The sequence below is a fragment of the Curcuma longa genome, chromosome 2 (assembly GCF_044706935.1).
Source record: "Curcuma longa cultivar G26 ecotype Majalengka, Jawa Barat chromosome 2, ITB_CL_G26_1.1, whole genome shotgun sequence".
Taxonomy (NCBI): domain Eukaryota; kingdom Viridiplantae; phylum Streptophyta; class Magnoliopsida; order Zingiberales; family Zingiberaceae; genus Curcuma; species Curcuma longa.
Window position 1 is genome coordinate 8,163,356 of NC_133862.1, and position 22,401 is coordinate 8,185,756.

At 41.5% G+C, this 22,401-nt stretch overlaps 7 protein-coding genes across 7 annotated transcripts; 4 read left to right on the top strand and 3 right to left on the bottom strand.

The window, feature by feature from the left end:
* The first annotated feature begins 77 nt into the window (after positions 1–77).
* LOC141822316 (mitochondrial phosphate carrier protein 1, mitochondrial) lies at positions 78–2,832 on the top strand. The gene is made up of 6 exons (XM_074709758.1): positions 78–376; positions 1,149–1,498; positions 1,606–1,649; positions 1,923–2,137; positions 2,230–2,354; positions 2,451–2,832. Exons 1-6 carry the CDS (start codon positions 215–217, stop codon positions 2,503–2,505), a joined length of 951 nt encoding a protein of 316 aa, XP_074565859.1. The 5' UTR covers positions 78–214; the 3' UTR covers positions 2,506–2,832.
* Positions 2,833–3,682: 850 nt separating this feature from the next.
* LOC141821429 (uncharacterized) lies at positions 3,683–5,206 on the top strand. Its single transcript, XM_074708863.1, has one exon. The coding sequence runs from the start codon at positions 3,883–3,885 to the stop codon at positions 4,972–4,974; it is 1,092 nt and encodes a 363-aa protein (XP_074564964.1). The 5' UTR covers positions 3,683–3,882; the 3' UTR covers positions 4,975–5,206.
* A 2,306-nt stretch (positions 5,207–7,512) lies between these two features.
* On the top strand, positions 7,513–10,649 carry LOC141822066 (protein REVEILLE 2-like). The gene is made up of 6 exons (XM_074709484.1): positions 7,513–7,560; positions 8,782–8,910; positions 9,001–9,112; positions 9,192–9,253; positions 9,329–9,730; positions 9,816–10,649. The coding sequence occupies exons 2-6, from the start codon at positions 8,800–8,802 to the stop codon at positions 10,464–10,466; spliced, it is 1,338 nt and encodes a 445-aa protein (XP_074565585.1). The 5' UTR covers positions 7,513–7,560; positions 8,782–8,799; the 3' UTR covers positions 10,467–10,649.
* A 578-nt stretch (positions 10,650–11,227) lies between these two features.
* On the bottom strand, positions 11,228–16,805 carry LOC141821879 (autophagy protein 5). The gene is made up of 8 exons (XM_074709254.1): positions 16,670–16,805; positions 16,302–16,426; positions 16,145–16,211; positions 14,195–14,284; positions 13,315–13,402; positions 12,874–13,014; positions 12,128–12,259; positions 11,228–11,810 (listed from the first exon to the last, which is right to left on the bottom strand). Exons 1-8 carry the CDS (start codon positions 16,781–16,783, stop codon positions 11,479–11,481), a joined length of 1,089 nt encoding a protein of 362 aa, XP_074565355.1. The 5' UTR covers positions 16,784–16,805; the 3' UTR covers positions 11,228–11,478.
* Positions 16,806–17,089: 284 nt separating this feature from the next.
* On the top strand, positions 17,090–17,624 carry LOC141821102 (histone H4). Its single transcript, XM_074708473.1, has one exon. It carries the CDS (start codon positions 17,147–17,149, stop codon positions 17,456–17,458), a length of 312 nt encoding a protein of 103 aa, XP_074564574.1. The 5' UTR covers positions 17,090–17,146; the 3' UTR covers positions 17,459–17,624.
* Positions 17,625–17,648: 24 nt separating this feature from the next.
* LOC141821101 (HMG1/2-like protein) lies at positions 17,649–19,041 on the bottom strand. Its single transcript, XM_074708472.1, has 8 exons — positions 18,967–19,041; positions 18,814–18,871; positions 18,567–18,677; positions 18,433–18,490; positions 18,283–18,327; positions 18,105–18,185; positions 17,928–18,035; positions 17,649–17,852 (listed from the first exon to the last, which is right to left on the bottom strand). The coding sequence occupies exons 2-8, from the start codon at positions 18,861–18,863 to the stop codon at positions 17,832–17,834; spliced, it is 474 nt and encodes a 157-aa protein (XP_074564573.1). The 5' UTR covers positions 18,864–18,871; positions 18,967–19,041; the 3' UTR covers positions 17,649–17,831.
* A 465-nt stretch (positions 19,042–19,506) lies between these two features.
* On the bottom strand, positions 19,507–21,455 carry LOC141822079 (glycosyltransferase family 92 protein Os08g0121900-like). The gene has a single exon (XM_074709502.1). It carries the CDS (start codon positions 21,416–21,418, stop codon positions 19,760–19,762), a length of 1,659 nt encoding a protein of 552 aa, XP_074565603.1. The 5' UTR covers positions 21,419–21,455; the 3' UTR covers positions 19,507–19,759.
* Positions 21,456–22,401: the final 946 nt, after the last annotated feature.

A 22,401-nucleotide genomic window follows, 5' to 3' on the forward strand; every position in this document is an offset into this window, starting at 1 on the left:
ACAATGCACTGCATTTACAGGGGCTTATTCGTAATTCAACTCCTCCGAGGGTTTAGGAGTTTACCCCGCCGCCATGGCCGCGACGTGGCTTGTTTCCTTTCGCGCAACCGAGGATTCCAAGGGCTCAGCTCGGTTTCGCTTCCTCGACGGAGATCGCGGTTGACTTAGGGGAGAGCTGCGGCGCGGAAAGGAGGGGAGGAGGGAAAGGCGAGAGATGGAGGGCACGGGAAACGCCGGCGAGGGCAAAGAGTGGTGGAAGGGGATGAGGGTCTTCTCGCCGGAGTATTATGCCGTCTGCGCTATCGGCGGCATGCTTAGCGCCGGCACCACCCATCTCGCCATCACGCCGCTGGACGTCCTCAAGGTCAACATGCAGGTGCGAGACTCGATTGATCCCTTGAAAAGGCAACTCTTTTCCTTCGCTGCGATTCTTCCCTGCTGTTCTTTTGTATCGAAACTTGCGTGTATTTGGGGAAAAACCTCTGAGGTAGGGATTTTGCTTGAATCAATGCGACGAATTTCATCTTCTTGTGCATGTTCTTGCTTTGATAGCGGAGGAAATGTTCAGGTGAAGTTTCTTGTTTCTTTAGGAATGTGAATTAGGTTGCTCACATGGGTTAAGGATGCAGTATGGTGCTAAATCCCAATAGCAATGGGTTTCTGAGAATGTCTGTGTTCTTCTCTATTGTTGTTTGATGATCTTGCTCTGCAAATTCGAATTGCCCACATTTTTTGCACTATAGCCAATGGAAGCAATAATCTCTTCTGACTTATTTGCTTGAGTAGCTGGAACTTGATCTCAGTGAGTATACACAAATATCTGCCATCTAGCTTCGAACTTCCTGTAAATCATCCTCATGATTTACTCATCAAAGTAAAGTGGAAAACTCTGGTTATGAAACCATATTTAGGATTAAGGAAGAATCCTTTAGGTTCATAATCAACTCTAAATTTCAGAATATTTGGCTGTGAATCTATGGCACATTAGAATATTCAGCAATCACACTTGACATCAACTGTTACTCTCCTTCGTATTGCAATTTTGTTCAGTGAGTTGTGAGATTCTCTTCTTGTAGGACTACTCATTAGTTCGTAATGAGTATTATAAGCTTTGTATTCACTTATCTATACATTACTTCCAATTACAGGTGAACCCTATTAAATACAATAGCATGTTCTCTGGACTCCATATCCTTGTCAAAGAACATGGACCGGCATCACTTTGGAGAGGTTGGGCTGGGAAACTATTCGGTTATGGTGCTCAAGGTGGTTGTAGGTTTGGGCTCTATGAATATTTCAAAAAGGTGTACTCAGATGCGCTGGGAGGACCAAACAGAAGTACAATTTACTTTGTGAGCAGTGCATCTGCACAAGTAATAGCAGATGTAGCCCTTTGTCCATTTGAGGCTGTGAAAGTTCGTGTGCAAACACAAGCACATTTTGCTAGGGGCATGATTGATGGCTTTCCTAAGTTATATGCATCCGAAGGATTGGCCGGGTAATCAAATTCAGCGATGACCTTTCTTTGTGTTCTAAGATTGTGTCATCCTAGAGCTAATCCTCATTAATATATGAATGAATCATCCAATATTCATTCTATTGCAGCTTCTACAAGGGGCTCTTACCACTTTGGGGACGGAACCTACCATGTACTCCCTCACTCTCCTTTTATCTTTCCGTGCATTCTTACTGAAATTTCTTGTATATACAATGCTATGAATTGTGATACACTTTTTATACTAAAAATTTATGTATTTTGTTGGAATTATTTATCAAAATTGAGCTCTTAAATGTTACTGACCATGTGTACTAAGAGGTCTTAGAGTAGACATTTTAGCAACACATGTTACTCTGTTTTGGTTCTGTCTTAATGCAGTTTTATAAGAAGAACAATCTGAGTTTTGTAATATACCATGATACAGTTTCTATTCTGATGTTCTCGACCTTTGAGCATTCTGTCGATATGCTATACCGCGATGTCATCCAAAGGAAGAGGGAGGAATGTTCAAGAGCTCAACAACTTGGTGTGACTTGCATGGCTGGTTATGCATCTGGAGCTGTTGGAACGATTGTATCAAATCCTGCAGATAATATTGTTTCTTCACTTTACAACAAAAAGGCTGACAGTATCTTGCAGGTACCATAGAACTATGCTCTCTTGAACTGTCCTTTTACTCCACTTTGTGCTACAATCATCGATAACGAAATACTAGTTTCTCACATGTGCAGGCAGCGAAGAACATCGGATTTCCCAACTTGTTTACTAGAAGCCTTCCTGTTCGTATCACGCTCGTTGGACCTGTTATAACATTGCAGTGGTTCTTCTATGACACTATTAAAGTATTAACTGGACTGTAAGTATATAAAAACATCAGTAACTACACAGAATCTCCAATTCTTCTCAGTTAAACACTCAATGTACTTGAAACACTTGGATTTGAATGTTTCAGGCCGACAAGTGGAGGTATAGCACATGATTATGATGAAGTTAATAGCATAACCTGATTTGAAGCAGGAGCAAGTGCTGATCTGATTGGCAAGATCCAACTATTCTCCAAATATATTGAGACTGTAATCAGTATCATTCTAACTCCAGCATTGTGATTATGGCTAGAGTTCTATTGAATTGATGAGAGAATCAAGCTGAAACATCTGCTATTTGCAATCAGAACAGGTTGCTTCGCTTCTGACAGTGCTTTTGTTTTTCCCTCATCCTTGAGTTGTTGCTGATTGCTACAAGCAACACTAATATATGATGAATAATGTTGTACACAGATGGTGTGAATATTAATTTACACATCTTTCATAAAATAATGTGGATAATGATATTTTGCAGTGGTGTACCATAATATATTATGGGCAAATTTCATTTTGAACTGGTGTAAGTTACTAACAAAAATTTCCTTTTGTCTTAATTTTTTCTTGCAAGTGCTCAAATCGATTTTTTCTTGCAAACTAGTCGGGTGCAATCGACGCGCCACTCACCAGCACTTTGTCAGATGTTGGATTCCGATCGGATAGTGGTCAGAATCCGGCGTAATTTGGTCGGAAACAACAAATCACCCACCGTGCCATTGTCGATGGCGATCGGGCCAGATTCTGGCCGAATCGCGACCGAAAACCAACCGAATCGCGGTTGGAGACCGGCTCGCACGTTGGTCCTTCCTCGGCCGGTCTCCGGCTGCGATTCAATTGGAATCCGGCCCGATCGCGCCACTGCCGTGACGCGGCTGCTGCCAACCGCGATCAGGCCGGATTCCGATCAAATCGCGGGCGGTAGTGGCCGCGCAGTGGGGGGCTACGTGATTTAGCTGTTTCCGACCAACTTACGTCGAATTTCGATCACTATCCAATTGGAATCCGACGTCGTATGAAGCGCTAGCGAGCGGTGCATCGATCGCGATTCGGCCGACGGCCAGCGGTAGATGGACGGTGCAGTGAGGCCGGCGGCAATGACGGTGGGTCGGTGGTGTCGCTCACAGGCGCGCACGATTCTGTCGCTCAAGATATCATTTTCCTATATATAAATATATCACTAGGGCAGCTGCACTGATCGTACATTTGGAGACTTCATCACGTCCGTCCATTCTCCCCCAGAGAAATCGAATCCGTTCATCGGATACACTGACCCCATAAAAAGTTCCATGCTCGTCATCTTAGTATTCTATTACCTCATCTCCTCTTCTGCGGTCGACTTCGATCTCGAAATCTAGGGTTAGGGTTACGATCACGAACTGGGTTGAATTTGGGCGTTTCCCTCGATCATCGGCTCCAAATTTTCTTCGGTTAGGACTGTTATAGGTGTTCGATTTAGTTTCCGATCGCACATCGTGCTTGCCGTGAACGATTTTAGGGTTTTCTTGATTGGTCGCCGGGGAATCGATGAACGACCCATCGCAGGCGTTGAACCGAAGCTACGGGATCTGGCCTCCACCGCATCCCCCGTCCGAGGATCCGATGGGGTTCGCGAACCCCGCCAGGCTTCCTCCGCCCTTCGCCGCACCAGGGGGGATCATGCACAGCCGAATGAACTGGAATGCCAAGAAAGACGCCGACAAACGCAAGATGGCGACGGGCGGCGCCGCTGCAGGAGGAGTGGTCCCGATGGGTGGTGGATTGGCCCCACTCTGTGGCGGAGGCGTCTCCGGCTATAAACCTCCGAGCCTCAACGAGCTCCAGTTCCAGAACCGCGTCAAGGCCCGCAGGTTCTGCCAAAAGAAGAAGTTTCCACGCTCCGCCCCCTTCGCCCCCCGCAACACGACCTCCTTCATTATCCGCGCCAAGAAGTCCGGCGGGATCGCATCGCAGGTCTCGCCATACCCCGTCACGCCCGCGGTCCTCCCGACGCCCAAGCTCTCTCCGACTCGTGAGGTCCTGACCGACATGGTCAAGGAGGAGTGGGGCGTCGACGGCTACGGCTCCATGAAGGGGCGGATCCGCCTCCGATCGCCGAGGGGTGGCTACGAGATCCGTCCGGGCGGCAGCGGAGACGACGACATGGAGGACGAGGAAGGGTCGAGCGAGAGCGACGTGGAGGAGCACCTGGAAGTGGAACGGCGGCTGGACCACGACGTCAGCCGGTTCGAGATGGTGTACCCACGGGAGCAGCACGGCCTGCAGTCGGAAGCGGACCTGCTGGAGAGCAGGGTGGATGACCAGGACGCGCGCATCGCGAGGCTGGAGGAGGAGAACCTGACGCTAAAGGAGAGACTTTTCCTGGTGGAGAGGGAGATGGGCGAACTGAGGCGGCGTCTGCACTTGCTGCATCCTCACGGCGGCCTCCTCGAGAGGGAGGTGAGCAGCAACAACAACGACGACGCCAACAACCACAACAAGAACAATAACAGCGACAGTAGCAACGCGATGGAGGTGCCTCCGCCGGAAGTCGGCGACGACGACGACGTCGGCGAGTGCTCCGCCGGGAGCAGTGGGAATCCCACACTGGAATGCGGCGAGAGGAGCAAGAAGGTATAGTTTCTGCCACCGACCGCTGTGTATAGTCTTCGTGCTAAATGCTATAGTAGAATCGACGAGATGTTGTAGAATCGCATCATATCTACCTGTGTAACTGCAATCAAAAATGGATCTGATTGAAGACTCGTGCTCTCGTATCTTCTTAATTCCTTCGATGCTCTGTGTAGTCTTTTATTCTTGACTTAGCTCATAATTTTTTCTATAAGTTCTTACAATCACGCTCGATCTTCTTACTGATCTTGGCCGGAAGTCTGCACACATGCATATCGAGCGTCGAGGTTGCTGCTGACACAGAGAGTTTGGAGGACGGTGTCCTCTTGCGAAAGTCACCGACTGCGAGGCAAGCCACGGTGTCCTCTTGAGAAAGTCGCCAAAGCTCGGCCTAATAGTGCAGCATCCCTCTCCTCCTCCTGCCCGTCTTGAGGAGCATAGACAGCAGTAAAGTAGCCAATTTCCATCTAACAGGGAATTACGCCTTTGGTCCATCTGTTAGTGTCAATTCTTAGTATCAATTCACTCAATATTCGAGTTGGATTTAAGTGAAATAGAATTCATTAAGAAGAGGGTTACATAATCTCATGCATGAGATTAATAAGATATTAATTCCCTCATCATTAAGAGGGTTGCATGAGCATCATACATGATATATATATAGGATTATTAAAGGTATTAATTCCATGAAATCCTAAGAGTCAAAAATTCTTTATATTTCATGGTTGGATATAAAAAGGGATGAGAGGCTCTTGAGAGAAGCATTATTGGTATTCTTCCTCTTCTCTTCTACCTTGGTCGAACCTAGTATTGTGGCTAGCACCACGACCTGGTTCTTCTCCGTATCAGTATTCGTGTGGATATACCGTGGAGATGCGAACACACTGATCGTGTTGAGATCCGTCAACCTTTGAAGGCAAGAGTTGCTGTCGGGATTGCGAAGGGCTCGCATCGAAGGTAACCTCGATTCCAGTAGATAGAATCGGTAAAATGAATACGATTTCGCATGGATCTTCTGAAGAGATTCCTTTTTCTACTGCGTTGTATGCGGCTAAAATTGTTTTTAGAAATATGCAGACCCCTACACCACCTCCTCCTTTTCCCCTTAAATATGTTATCATCTCTTGAACTAGCAGTTGGCCACCCAGCTAAGAAGTTGACCGTCAAAGTGGTATCCATGAGTGGCGGGTGTCGAGGGTAAAGAATTCAAGGCGCCGCAGAGACCTACATAGCAAAAGAGAAAAGGGTGAGTATAGAAGTCAGAGGTGTTCTGATTCAATCGCTTTGATATTCAAGTTAGCCTTCTCATCGGAGAAGGAGTGAAACTATGAGCATGCATGCGAGAGCGTACCTATTTCCACGGATGGAGAAGAGCTATATAGCACAGGTGAGAGAATAATTAAAGCATGTTTTATCTCAATTAAGAATAATATTTTTGAATGGAGATTTTATCATAGGAGATGTTCCATCTAGGTAAGGAGAATATTTCATCATCGTGGTAGTAGCGAAAAGTCTTATTACCCATTTTGATACGACATCATTGTACCATCATATCGTATTAATGGAAGGATAAATTAACTACCATATCACATGATTATCTATGTCCTTCTAGTGGTGACTTATCTAACTAAATGAAGAATTGCTCCGAGCGGAGTTGATTGAGCATGATATATAACACCGAAGGAGTGGGGCCTGGTCGACAAAGGGAGCTTGAGTCGAAGTCGACTAAGGTTAGGATGGGATATGTTCAAGAGGAGACTCGGTGGAGTAGACTGGGAGTAGCCTAGAGTCGAAGTTCGGAATCGGGTGTTGGATCCAGACCTGAGTTAGAAGCTGAGTCAGGTACTAGACCCCAACCGAGTCAGATATTAAACCGCGACTGAATAGGATACTGGACCTGACCTAATCTAAATATCAAGTCAAGATTGCCGAATCAATCTTCTGTCTGATATGTCATCCACTTAGATCGAATCGCGACCTTTTAGATCAGATCATACCGACCCCTAACACCTTCCAATGTTTTTCACTCTCTTACATATCAAGAAAGGAACACGTACACGACCTGACGTCTCTAAAATATCATTTCGCTCTTGAAGAAGAGAATCCTGAAATCGAAACACGTAGCCTGAATTATTTTACGAAATCGATCGTCCAAATTCTAAAATTAGAAACCAGGCACTGGGGCCGAAGTCACGTGTCTCCCACCTGGGCTACGTGGCAAAAAGGTCGGGTGGGCCCCTTCCCGGCCCCGCCGCTGATTTCTTAATCCGAAGCTCGTGGACGAATAATTTGGCGCCGCGTGTCTGGTACTTTTTAGCGACTCCCAGATATTTTTTTCCGCTTTTTTTTTTATATTCTTTATTTTGAGTGTTTTGTTATTATAAAACGACCGATCTGTTCCTTCGTTGCTTCAGGAACTCCACTGCCTGGGAGAGGAGACGGCGACAGAGAAGGGGCGAAGGGCGAGCGATTTCTCTCCTTCCTTGTGTTGCGAGACGAGGGAAGAAGAAGCTGCGACGGCGACGGCGACGGGGGTTGACGAGGGGAAGGAGAAGAGGTTGTTACAGAGGAAGAAAAGCCCCATCTACTATCGTGGTACATGTCCGCCGCTCAACTTTCCTTTCCTTTGATTTTGATGTTTTACTTGTTTGGTCCTCTGCTTTTGTCGTCGCCGATTCTTTTGTAGTTCTTCGCATTAGATACCGTTGGTGGAAATTGAGCCGAACTAGAGGCGATGATCACTTTGTGTCTTCTTATTTGTTACTGATGATAGATGGAAAATTTTGGTGGTCTAGTGAGTTTGAATGGCTCAAAAAAGTTCAAAGTTTGGTCCAATATCATCTGAAAAATCGGTTTGAAAACATAAACTAATACAATCTGAACTCGATTGAGGGACAAACAATCTTCGATTGTGTGAGTTGGAGCTTCGTGCTTCTATGGTTTCCTTGGATTTTGAGCCTTTGTCATGAATTTTTATTATGGTTTATCTTTATTAATTCGTCTTTTAAATTTTTGAGAGGATAATTTTATTGGGTGATTCAAAAAATTTTATTACTTTTTGGTGGTTTCATTGAATAAATAATATGACAGCTGCTGCTAACAACTATTGTTATTCTTAAATCTAGGAATTGTTAGCATGGTTAGTTGCTGCTAACTTGATTTAGTTACCTATCTTATAATGTTGATGATGTTTTAAAATGCAGATATATATGACAGGAAAAATTCAGAATGGATCAATAGTCTCTAAACCTCTGATACCTAACAAGTTTGATCAATTTATAGTGGCAGAGGGAATCCACAATTGTTTTTAGTAATTTGTTCAAGTTTTGTCCTTATAGATTTTAGAGAACTCGACAAGCTGATATTTAGGTGGTGCGGCATAAAATGCATATAAATCTCCCCCGCCATGCTCTCTCCTTCTCTTTTGTGATATGCTATTTTCAGATTAAGTAATTGATCACCATTAGCTGATGTTTTAGCTGATATTTTATTGACCTTAATTTGTTCTCCTCCTCTAATATAAAATACATCACAAAAGGAATCATTGAGAATCCAGCTCCAAAGAGAATTAGATTGCAATCTATGTATCCAGTATTTTAGAAGAAAAGAAAGAATTTTTAAGAAAGAAAAATATAACCAACAACACAGTCATTTGATATGCAGGTATACAACTTTGATTGTTAGCTACATTGTTTTGTGTGACCCACTTTTTAATTGGCAGTTTACCTAAAGAAATCCTCTGATCTACATTTTGCTTGATAATTCCAACTTTCCAGCAGTTATTTTAAACTTTTTGTTTGTCTTTATGATTGACAGGAGAAGAGTATTCCATCAATGAATGACATCCATCTGCCAAATAAGCAACTTTTTGTTAATGCAAGTCCATCTCTTGATGGCATTCACTCTAAGGAACTGGCATTATCAGCAAAGGATCCACCAATTCGGGTATTTTTCTGAGATAAAGTTCAAAACCATGCAATGTGTTTCACTGATCAAATGAATTCTTAGTGCATTGTTGTTATTCTTGTGAATTAGGTGAGGAAACCTTACACGATTTCAAAGCAGCGAGAGAAGTGGACAGAAGAAGAGCATGAAAAGTTTTTAGAAGCCATTAAGTTCCATGGTCGTGCCTGGCGTCAAATACAAGGTGCTTCACAATTTGCAATGACTTATGTTGACATCATCAACTATTTTTTTTCTTCTTTTGATCGACTCTTGACTTGCAGAACATATTGGTACAAAAACTGTCATTCAAATCCGGAGTCATTCACAGAAGTTTTTCTCGAAGGTGTGTACTATTATCTGTCCAGTATTTTCCCCCTTTCATTATCTATTCATACTGTTTTTCTGCCTCAAATTCCAGGTTTACTGTGAATCAGACACCAGAAAGTATATTGAGATTCCTCCTCCTCGGCCAAAGCGAAAGCCAATGCACCCTTACCCCCATAAGCTGGTTCATGCATGCACTGCTGGTATCCCAAATGTGAAGCTACAAGAAAAATCCTCTCCTACAATTTCATTTTCTGACCAAGAGAGTGGATCTCCTGTGTCATTCTTATCTTTGGTTAGTTCCAGAGCCTTGAAACCTCAAAATATATGTGCATTACCATTATCGTCTATGGCCGGATCAGACTCAACGGAAACATCACACAGTGATTCAGAGAATGGATGTTACTCCCCATCCTCATCAACTGTGCACCACCATCAAATATTACCATTGGATCTGGAAACTAATTCTTCAACTAATCTAGACAAAACTTCGCTGGTACTTCTTTTGAATCCTTTGATATCTCTTTACAATGCAATAGAAGAAGAACAATATCATGATACTGCTATTTCATTATTATCAGGGTGTTGATCTGTATAGAAAGAACTACATATATCCCGAAAAGGTTTTATCAGAGCAATCACAGCCAACTAGTTTGAAACTCTTTGGAAGAACATTTTCCATCACCAACTACAAAAATGCAGCTGAACGTTTCGAGGTTGTGCCAACTGCTATTGTCTCTACTGAAGAGAAAACTGGCACCGACATGGAGGTGCAAACTAAATCATTTGTACAATTCTTTCCCTGCAAAAGTTCATGCAATGGTGTGGCGCCTTCTGTATGTTCGCAAATTATGAGATCCAACATTGCAGCGATGCACGTCCAACCTAAAGGTGAAGTTCAAATGAATTCTAAAGCTGAAGTAATTGCTCCACTGCCTATCTGGAGTTCTTTTGAAGGAAGCCTATCCCTCACATTCACCAAGCAACAGAACATGATGTTGAAACAAGATCTGCCTCTGAAAAGGAAAGAAACTCCAACTATCCTACAAGGATGTCCTAAGATTATCATGGATGATGGCAAGCAATCTGTGGAAGGACAAGAAGGTTCAGGATTCCAGGAGGTGCCTAGATGCACCAGCTACAGTCTAGAGAGAAGCAAAAACTCAGCTTTCTCCCGTGTCAAAGCAAGAAAGACCAACCACAGCACCAACAGGTTTAGCGGCCTAAGGTGAAAAGTGAGAGTATCTTTAAGTATTCTTCTGATGTATACATGAGGGCTAACAGATGCTGTAGGACATCCGTATCTGCTCCTTTTTTTTGTATCTTAATCAAATAATTGTGTTCGAAATATGTTTCTGGGTCATTCCCTTTGTTTCTATTGTGGACATATAAGTTTGTGTGAGATATATGTTTTTTCTGTCTAATCTAAGGATCCCTTTTTTGTGTTACTGGTAGAAATCTAACTTGGTGTTTTACCAAGAATTTGTGCAGTAGATATTTGGTATTGAAAGAACAAATTAGTTGGCAGGTATTTCCTTCCATCTATTAGCCAATTTGTCAGTTTTTGGATTGCATATACAATATTGTTGTATGTAGTGCACGCGTTATATCTGTTATGATTAAAAGATCATGTTATATAAGATAATGAACCTGATCAGGATATCGTTCCTTATTTTACGCATCAGAATATTGGATTGTTGAGAAGCAATAATTGAGAAAAATTAACAGATGAAATTACCAAGAAGTCCAAGATTCACATTGAAATTCGTAAAAACAAATGAAACATGAATAGTCAAGATAACGAAACTTTCTAATGATGTATAATGCACCCGCTGAAGACACTTTTCAGCGAAATCCACATGGTTCGAGCAATGCGATCACCTTAAGAAAATCACTCTCTTCAACTTAAGATGAAATTCACTACTCCAACGGTCTCAAACAGTCAATCCCACAATCATATGTAAAAAGATAAATTGAGAAACTAATCATAAAAAAAAAAAAAATCACTCTTTGTACATTGCACTAAGAAAATCACTCTGTACATACCAATTTCTGTACTAAAGTTGCAGTCTTTACATTGTACTGTTAGCTAAATTGACAACATCTGGAAAGGAGAAAAAAAAGAAATGAATTATAAATATTTGTGATTCACTTGTTCTGTTGTTTTAACTTTTATCTGCAATGTAATCTGAAGTACAAAGGAATCCCCAGTCTAGTCTGTCACTGCAATATTATGTCCTTGAATCATTTTGCTTTGGCTTTAGAAGATGTACCGACATAAACACAAATATGAAGAAAATAGTCGGGATTCTTCAGGTTATTAACTACCCAAGCAAACGGTATATCCAGATCTGGTTCAATCCCTTGAACTCGTACTAAGGTAGCTTTATTTGGTCCTTGTCTACCAAATATTGATTCTTCTAATAAATCATTTTTAGTACAAGTGGTTTCTGAATCTCTGTAGGCAGAATCAGCTTCCTCGGTTCCATCAAGTTCATTTGCATTAGTAGGTACTTCTTCACCAAAGATTTCTCGAAGTATATTTCTCATTGCATGCTTCAGTGTCATATAATTGCCTGCATCATTCAATAATTTATGACAAAGCAATTATACATCTCATTACTAATAGTCTAGAATCAAAATTATTTCCAGAATACCAACATGAGCAAACCATTTGGCATAAACCCAAATGCTAGAAACTGACATATGGACAGTTATATAGATTTTACAGTTATCGTGGTCCTTGGAAGGGTTATTGTTACTACCATAGGGAAAAAAGATACTTCTCTAGTCAACTTGAGCAAGATAATACCATATGAAGTGATGTGTTTACTAAATTAATCAAACATGGATGCACATGCTTTAATGAAGGAAAATTAATGGATTTACACACCTCCTTCCTTGTGAATCTCAACTGCTCTGTTTATATAGGAAACACTGTCCCAATTATCAAGGGTCTGCACATCTTCTAAATATTCGAGATCTTGATCAACATTCCGAACATATATTCTTACAGGAAGTCTGCCTGAGAACAGATGTGTGTTAGTATGAGACATCATCTCATAAGTTATAGAATAGTACTAAAATATAATTTGAATTTACTGCTTGTATTTTTTTGCCAAAACTTTCAATTTCAAAAATTACATACATCAGCTTTTTGTATTATAATTGTAAGGCCAACCGCAGTCCCAAATTAACTTCCTGCTAATTACCAACTCAATTCCACATCACTAACATTTCCAAATTCCTAATCCACATTGTTCGGAAAAAGGCAGTGTAGTAAGCTACATTCAGGTCTGTGTTGGTCAACTGTTAATTATCAACTCAATTCCACTTTACTCCAACGTTTCCAAATTCCTAATGTGCGTTCTTAATGCTAACAACCCAAACATACAAAATCAGAGGTTTTTTTTTGCTGGAATCCATGAAATAGTAAACATTATGACAAGCAAATAAGTTTTAGCAAAATGGTAATACTTACAGTTTCTTCAAAATGCTGTGAGGAATACTCAGAATAAGCATTTGATATAAAAACTAGATCAATTGCAAATGGAAGATAACCATCATATTTCGAACGTGAATTATCTAGTAAACAATACAAAGATATGAAACCGATGATAAAAAGGAAAAAAGTGATACTTGGTCTATTAGATCCAGCAATTTCTGGTTCATCAGTAGCTTGTCGTGATTGCAAAGATGATGCCCTATTAAGAATGCAATCTTCACCAACAGGCCCAAGCTTAAGTCTGGATGAGATTCGATGATAACTATCCATGTCACCTGGTAACCAATTTACAACTAGAAGTTATTCAAAGATTCCCACTTTTGTTAGTGGCCAGCACCACTGGAGGTGGGTATGGAGATGGACAATAAAAAACAAGAGATTGTACAACAGCATTCATATGCATCAACCTATACTCACATATTACATAAGGATAGATGCAGACAATCATGTAATCTGGAAATGATTGATAATATGTTCATGATTACCATCTCAAACCTAAGTTATTCAACTATCCAGTTAAATGTATTGTTACAAACAAGAAAATTGTTGGAGTATCAGTTTGAGTGCTCATATACCTTTTACCAATGACTGCCAAAGGTCAAATTGATCTGCTTGTGGCATATTCATGATACTTTTACTGTTTCCGTTGATGACATATGCAGCCTATAGATAAAGATGTCATGTAAAACATCACCAACATAAATTAAAGACGTTATGTAAAACATCACCAACATAAACATGTAATTTTCCTTTTGATTCATTTCAAACTTATAATTTTTTTGCAATCTACTTTTATAAATTTCTATAATCACTTATGAAGATTGGTGACTTTATGAAAATAGTCCTACTAATTTTCTTTTCTTTTCTTTTTTTTTTTTTGATAGAAAGTAAGAAGCAAGCCTCTAAGAAACTGTGTAGCCAGTATGCACCATGGTCAACCCACTATATCACATATATGCAATTTTAGAGAGTATTTGCAAGGGCAACACAATCAGTTACAAATATTATATTAATAAAAATGACTAATATATATAGTTATATACAATAAAATATCTTAACCAACATATCATATGTTTACTTATACAAAAAATAATTATATGTTAATCATTCAGTATGAAACAGACTATAACAACCAATATTAATCAACAAAGTAAAGACATCATTATAAAAGTAGCATGCATATATTAGCTAAAGTGTTCATCATTTGCAACCAAGTGCTTAAGACTTACAAGTTACAAGATACCAAATAAGATAGCTTGGGTTTTAAGTTAATTTGATTCAGTCTCATATCACACACACAGTATGGATATGTGCCCAACCAGCAAAAGGGAACCACATACCCAATATGTTGTGCAATTCCTTTAAAGCAAGTTTGAGACAACCACTTTTTTAAAACCATGGAATGAAGTACAAAAGCAAATTTGGAGCCAGCATGTAAAATCTTAAAAATTATACCTCTTTTAGTGAATTAATGTAGCTCCATTTCACAGTTTCTTCACCTTCACAAGGTGTCAAAATTTCTCCTGGATATCCTCTAAAATGGACCTGTGAATATATTACACCATTATAGGATGCACTAGTTAATAATTTCTTTACAAATAAGATTATTGCCAGTCCTTAAGGTTCCATAAAATGGGAAGTGTCATATGCAGTTTAGACATATTTATACTGCATTATCATACAAAACAAAGAAACTATTCCATGAAAAAGGATGAGAAAACAAATAACACAGAATCCACAACTATGATTTGGCAATTAAAAAACAATTTCAAGCAACTTTTAACTACACATTAAAGATATCTAACCACCAACTTTAGTCTGCTAAAACCAACTGCTAAACATTCTGAACTATAATCATGATAACGAAATACAGATTTGACACTTGCCAGTGACATAATAAAAACACAGGCGTAAAAAAGCAAAATTTTGAAACCCATGGTTCAGCATAACTTTAGGCATTGAGTTCAATGAATATGCTTTTCCTGTATAGTTATAAATGCACATTGCACACTAACACATATACATTAGTAACAATTTATTCTTATAATTTAAATAAAAAATTCATGATTATATATAAGAATTGTAGGAGAGATTTTCAGACATAAGAAGTCAAATATCCAGCAGTAAAAACACTATAGCAGTCTTTCTTCTGTAAAACAAACTTCCTCTAAACCATAAGTTGTATTTTAATATGTTAAGGCAGCTTGTTACCTAAATTTAAGGAGATTAAGAATGCCTTATATTTAGAATGTGATGGTAATATTTTTAACCAGTTTACATTATATTGTTTTCTGGTGGCAGCAGCTTTATCCTTTTCGTGCTGATTAATTGCTTATATCATCAGAAGATATAGAGTAACTCGCATAAGCTTTCAAGACAAATAGCTAGGTTTTTTTTACAATAAGTAGTTATATTTATGAATATTCATTACCTTTGGTAACTGAATTCTGTAATCCAAACAGTCATGCAAACTCCAGCAAGATCTTGAGACAAGCATTCAAATAATATGGAATAAATAATGCATTGTTTAACAAAAATTCACTGAATTTACATATAATAACATTACTTTCCCTAGTAGTTGGTATTCACAAAAATCCTTTATCTCTAAGAAACCTTTTTTTACTAACAAATCTTGCTCCAATAAAGAGTTTTGGGGGTTTAGGTCTTCTTGAGAAATTTTGCCAAGAAAGGCCTGTGTTTTAAATGTCATTTGCTCTAGATCAAATTGCAATTATCTAAAAAGCTGCATACCACACTAGTGGTTGCAATTGCATATAAAGTTTCGGTTGGCATAAGCAACTATAGGTAATACAGGAATTCTAATATAAGAATCTGAACATAACAAAAAATGTCCCACGACTAATGACAAGAATACAAATTGTCTAAATGGAAATACATCTCTTAGTAAGCATACATGCTTAAACTATGCTGTGAATGATTGATTGCATCTTCACACGCTAAATAGATTATTCCTAAACAATAATTGTTCCTTATAATCCAGTTTAGTTATTCGACACATCAACACAAGTAATACTTACTCTCACTTATAGAATTTGTTTTCTTATTCAAAATGTGACAATAGAACCTTTTTAACTGACAATGAAACATTTTAGTCAAATGAATATCTCATGGAGACTATTTCTGGACTATAAGTTATACAAATCATGCAAACTATACATAAGAATGGAATGAAGCATCTATATCATGCTATGAAAATTACGAAATAAATATTTCAATTCCATTGTGTACACCAAACATCAAGTAAATCTTTTGAAAAGTACAAAATAAGTTAATTGACAACAAGCTATACAGAAAGAACACAAATCATTTAAGCTTGATGAGAAGACCATACAACAATAAAAACATTTTCAATGCAAGTGAGAATGATACAGCACCGTCCCCTACCGTTAGATTCCATGGCCTTTCTGGTTCTGCGCATAGAAGATCAAACAGAACTCCTAATGGTACATACCTAAAATAGATGCATTAGTCCACGTGAGACTTAACAATCATACGAATCCGCATTCAATCACATTCTACACTACAGAGATTAAAGACATACCACTTGAGTGGCAACCCTTTGTAGTCAAACCAAACAGTATCTTCACCTGGAGGAAGGGCACCACTAAAATAAGGCTTTATGATTGGCACCAACAGAGGCAGATACCCAATACGAGGTCCCAACACCTGAAATCATAACATTAAAAAAAATGAAATTTATGCATAAACATAAAGTTTTGCCATCAAGACAACGATCGAAACGAGGGCGGAAAAGAAAACTGAATTAACAAAACCAGCACGCTCAGCCCATAGAATCAAAAGCTGGATTTTCTAGGCATAGATCTCAAGCATACAAAGATGCCATCAGACGTGACAGAGGAAAAGAGATCTAATCTAAGAGGGAGGGAGAGGGGAATATGGTTTCCGTACCAGCGCGGGCGGAGGCGGCGGCAGTGTGGTGACCTCGGATTCGTGGAGATGGATTTGGAGAGGAATGGCTCCTTCCCACACATACTTCACCGCCTCCTCCGAGCACAGCTCCATCACCTGGCTCCCGTCGTAACCCTCCCTCTCTCTTTGCTTCCGCGTTCCGATTTTCTTCGTGATCTAATCATTAAATTAAACCGGCCCAAAACTTCATATTGGGCTTAAGACTACACGGAGCGGCCCATTAACCTTCCATCCACGTCAACGATCCGAGCTGAAACAACAAAATTAATCATAAACGTTAGTTCTGAATCGTGCGGTCAAATAAGAGCCACCCACGGATCGCCGATGCGGCCTCCACCGTCTCCAATTCCCGACCTTCTCTATAAATTGCCTCCGCCCCTGTCTTTCGCTCGCATCCAAATCGCATTGCAAAACCCCTCCTTCCTCCATCTCCTTGCGATCTTCGACTTCGACGAGATGTCCGGCCGCGGAAAGGGAGGCAAGGGGCTCGGCAAGGGCGGCGCGAAGCGCCACCGTAAGGTCCTCCGCGACAACATCCAGGGCATCACGAAGCCCGCCATCCGCCGCCTCGCCCGCCGCGGCGGCGTCAAGCGCATCAGCGGCCTGATCTACGAGGAGACGCGCGGCGTGCTCAAGATCTTCCTCGAGAACGTCATCCGCGACGCCGTCACGTATACGGAGCACGCCCGCAGGAAGACCGTCACCGCCATGGACGTTGTCTACGCCCTCAAGCGCCAGGGCCGCACGCTATACGGCTTCGGCGGCTGAGACGCCACAAATTCTCTTAATTCCAATGTCTGGTGTTTTCTGCTTAGGGTTTTTACTGTGTGGCTTAGCTTTGTGGTATATTTGTAATCCAGTATTTTTGTATGTGTTTTTTGTTATCAAGATTTACTTGTTGAACAAATAGCAACTCCTTGTTCTTCAAACTCAAGTAGCGAACTGGACATGAGTAAAATTGCAATATCAAACTGGATCAGTTCGTTCTTCGATTCACATAATAGCAAACATACAACGGTCCACAAAAAAAAAAAAAGGAAAAAATATTGTTTAAGTACAAGTTAGTAAAGACGATACAATATTCGGAAAGAAAGCTTGATATGCTGAAGTTGGTCCAGGTAAAGCTCGATCTAGACTCCCCCTACTCATCATCCTCTTCTTCCTGATTTAAAACGAGAAAAATCAGAATTATTCAATGCAATTCATACGGAACCGGTTTATGAGAGAGATCACATACCTCTTCGCTTCCTTCGGCATCCTCGTCGTCGTCGTCATGCACCTCAGACTTGGATTTGTCGGACTCGTCTTCTTCGGCGATAGCGGCGGGGCGACTTCCTCCCTGAGCCTATTAGATCATTCAGAGAATCAGTTGATTGAATTTAAAATCTATACACCACTTAATTGATGCGCATACCTGATTCTTGTTATATGTTGCTATTTTCTTTGTGTACTCCGTCTTCAATTTGGCTGCCTTGGCAACATAAGGAGCCTTATCCTGTAGTTCAAACAGAATGTTACATTTCGATTGATGTTAAATCAACGGCACATCGAATCAAATGAGGATAAAAAAGAAGTTGTCATGAATTGCTTACGTCTTCGGACAGAGACTTCCACTTATCACCACCAGCTTTACCCACCTATTTACATCAAAATATTTTAATTCAATGACAACTTAGAAATACGCACCCATAATAGAAAATAAGAACATGTTGAACTCTATCCGGCTGAAAGCGGAATCTTACCACGGACACAGATTTATTGTTAGGATGTTTTTCTTTAAAAGTTTTTCTGAACTCTTCCCTGCCGATGCAAGCATGAATCAATAAGATGATAACATCAAATAAAATACAGACCCTAACAAAACAAGTAATCTCACATAAACACGAAGAAGGCGCTAGGGGGCCTCTTAGGCTTGTTGGGATCCTTCTCGGCCTTGGTCTTCCTCGGCTTCTTACTCGCTCGCTCCGATCCCTTCCTAACGGCAAGCCTTCAGAAGTTCAAAAACAGAAACATCAGATCAACAAAACCTAGAAAATACAGGTTAGCGCATATCGCAAACCCTAGATTCATAGGGATCACTAATCGCCTAAACGAGAAAATAAAAATGGATTAGAGATCCTCACTTGCTCTCCGCCTTCTTCGGCGCATCCGCCTTCGATTTCCCTCGCTTCATGGTGAGACCTGGCACAGAAGCTATCAGACGATCCAGGAAACCCTCACGAAACGAAGACGAAGAAACAAATCAATCGACGAGGATCTGAGCGGGAGAGACTCACCTCGAGAGAAGGATTTCGCAGAGACGACCAACACGAGCAGCAGAGCGATGAAGATAAGCGATGGAGAAGGGGGACGGTAGGGAAGGAGGGTTAATAAAGCAAGTGCGGTGGTGGAGTAGGTTGTGTTAAGCAGGGAATCGCGATCGAACGGCTGACGCGGATTTGATGCTTGTTTTGAACGGTGATATTTTGGTGTACACATCAGCGATCCGCGTGATCGCTGCCAATTGGCGGCTCAGATAGTTCCATATCGGAGATAGCCGTTGGAACGCGACGCAATGAATTCACGCGGTGGATCATTTTGAAAAGATATTTTCAACATCCTTAAAATTAAAAATAAAATTACAAAAATAGGCCTCTGAACTTATATATATATATATATAACATGCTAAATCATTGACTAAGATTAAATTAATCACTAATAAAGTCAAATTTATGTAACTGCCTGACCAAATTTGACAAGGGAGATCATATCCACGTTGTGGTCTTCTTGGATTAAGGCGCAATTAAACAAATAATTACGATAGTTAAAGTAACGTGGCTTTTAATATGAATCAATTAATATATTCTCTAAAATAAATAAATAACATAAAATTTCTCGAACCAGGATAAATACCCATCAAATACAGTTGTCAAGATTCGCCAGCAGTAGCTCACGCATCACAATCATACAGTATAATAAAAACAAAATTTTAATCTTCTCAATGATTAATATGCTTGCATAATTGTATTAATGATTACACCAAAACAAATCAAAGAATGTTTTTTTTAAAAAAAAAAATAAAAATAAATTCTAATTCTGCCATGGCATTCTGTACTCCCCTTCTAGACTTACTGCTCCAAACCATTTCTGAGTTGTCTCTTGGAGTAGAGTATCGTTAACTTCGCAAAACATACCGGTCCAACCAAGCGGTTCGATCGCCTCAAAGCCTAAGCCGGGCACTCGGTCCTGCGAACCTAGGCTAGTCGATTGTTTCCAGTCGGGCACGTAAGTCGACACCCTCCTTCGAAACTTGATCTTGAACTCGGTCCAAGCTTGGTACTTGTAGTGGTTAACCCTCGCCTCCCATCGTCCCATAAATTTTGTCTTGAAACTATCTTTTAATATAAAGTGGTGGATCGAGTTGATGAGCGAGTTGTCGATAGCGTCCAGACGAACCAACGACTTGTGTCGTTGCTCGGCTCGACGACGACAAGTGTAGCCTTGGGTCACACCAGCTTGGGGGTGCCTTTGTTGACCTGATGGACCAAACTCGAGACATCGGATGGAGACTTGGCCGAACTCTGGTTGGACCGCGAGGAGTGAACCGAGCATGGACCGGTTGGGCGAGTTAAAATTGGACCAAGCCGGGGCAAGGATGAATTCGTCCACGTCGATGAAGGCCATCCACTCGCACTCGTGGCGGTTCGACACCGCACAATGGGAGAACCCGGCCTCCTGGGTCTTGGGCCAGGGCCAGGACCGGACGATGACGTCATATCCTTCGGACCCGAGCCGCTTCACGACCGGGTCGAGCTCGTCCTCGCTCGCGTTGTCGTAGAGGAAGAACCGCTCGACGCCGACGGCGGCGTGGTACGCCACCCACTCGGGGAGGAACTTGGCGGCGTTGAACACCATCGTGCAGGCGCAGATGCCGACGCGGCTGCGCGACGGCGGCCGGCCCCCGAACGACGGGCGCCGGTACTCCGCCACCGTGGCTATCGGCGCAGCCTCGAGCGCGACGGCGAGGGAGACGCGCGACGGCGAGGGAAGACGCACGGACGGGTGGGGGCAGCGGAAAGCCTCTTGGGCGGATGACGTAGCGGGGGTCGCGGCGAGAGCAGGGCCTCCGGAAGCAGGGGAGAAGACGCACTTGATGTCCGCGGCGGGGCGGACGGAGTGTTTGCGGCGGTTGATTCCCTTAGCGAAGACGATGACCTCGTCCTCGGTGGAGAAGGATTGGTAAGCCACTGGCATAGACCACCGGATCATCTCCCGACGAGGGAAATCGAAGTCGTGGCCGGTAGCAGCGGAGGAGGAGGAGGAGGCCGAGGCGGCGATGAGGCGAGGGGCATAAAAGGGCCGGATACGGCGGAGTCGGTGAGGAAGGGAGCATCGGAAGGCAGCGGCGCCAGCGCGGCGAGCGGGGGAAGAGTCGCCGGTGTGGAAAAGACAAAAGAGGCTTGTATCAGTGGCGGCTGCGGCGGCGGCGGACGGAGAGGATTCAGGAGAAAGGACGAGGAGAACCTCCCAATCGGGGAGTAGGACGGCATCGAGAGGCGGCGGCGGCGGGGAGCCAAGGAGCTCGCTGACGGCGCGGGATGTGAGGGGGCGGCGGAGAGCCATGGAGTTGAGGGCGGCAGAGGGGAGGAAGTCACGAGATGCGCGGAAGGAAAAGGAGGCGGCGAGGAAGACGAAGACGAAGACGAAGACGGCGAAGGAGAACAGCGACGTCGCCGGCCTCCGCCTCATGGTTCGATTTGGGAGCCGTGCAGGAGAAGGAAGCGGACCAGTGGGGACTATGGGAGACGAGGGCGAGGAGAGCCGAACAATTATATTTTTTTTCACCCCCGAGCGTCTACCAAGTAGGTCCCAATTTATTAGACAACGAATCGGCAGAATGGATGGATTGGTGAAGCAGACAACCGGTGTCGAATATTAATTAATTCTGCGAAATAAAATGTCCGCAAATTTAATTTATTTTTGGGCCCCACAACGGGTGCCACTTGAGTCCGCCTTATTTGACCAGCGTAAGCACTTGAGGGAGTAGCCAACTGGTGGGATAAAGTTCTAAGCCTAAAAATTGAAAAGTCAATCCAGAAAAGTGAATATAAATCTCTCGGACATGATTATAATAAAATAAAATTATTAAAAAGAGAAAAATTAAATTTGAATGAAATCGAGGTAATATTCTTCTCGAGAATTAACTTTGATCAACTTAATTTTTTTAATTTATTTTCTTATATATAATCATGAAATTGACTTATGTGTGAGATCCTTGGCATAATAAATTTTATTTTTTTTATTGAAGGGAAAAGTAAACACAAAACGTGGCTGCAACTCGAAATTGGCTCCTCACATAATTTCTTTTCTATGGTAACTCTGCTGACGATTTTGCCCTCCAAAAAATTTTCACCACAAAATTTAGACATTAAAATTATCGCAAGATTGTATTGTATAATAAAAAAATAACAAAAAATCATACTTGAAGTTGAAGCCTAAGATTAGATAAAGTAGGTAGCTCCACAACTCAATAAAAATTGACTTATCTCCAACTCATTAAAATTGACAGTGGAACAACCATCCATTTCATAGTCTTGTTTTAGAAGTGTTATTTATTTCTTTATTTTTTTACTTACAATTAAGTCATATGATTTAGAAGTTAAATTATAATATTAAATATAAAAAATTTTAAAATAAAAAAATTTAGTTGCTAACCCACTCCATAAGCAATT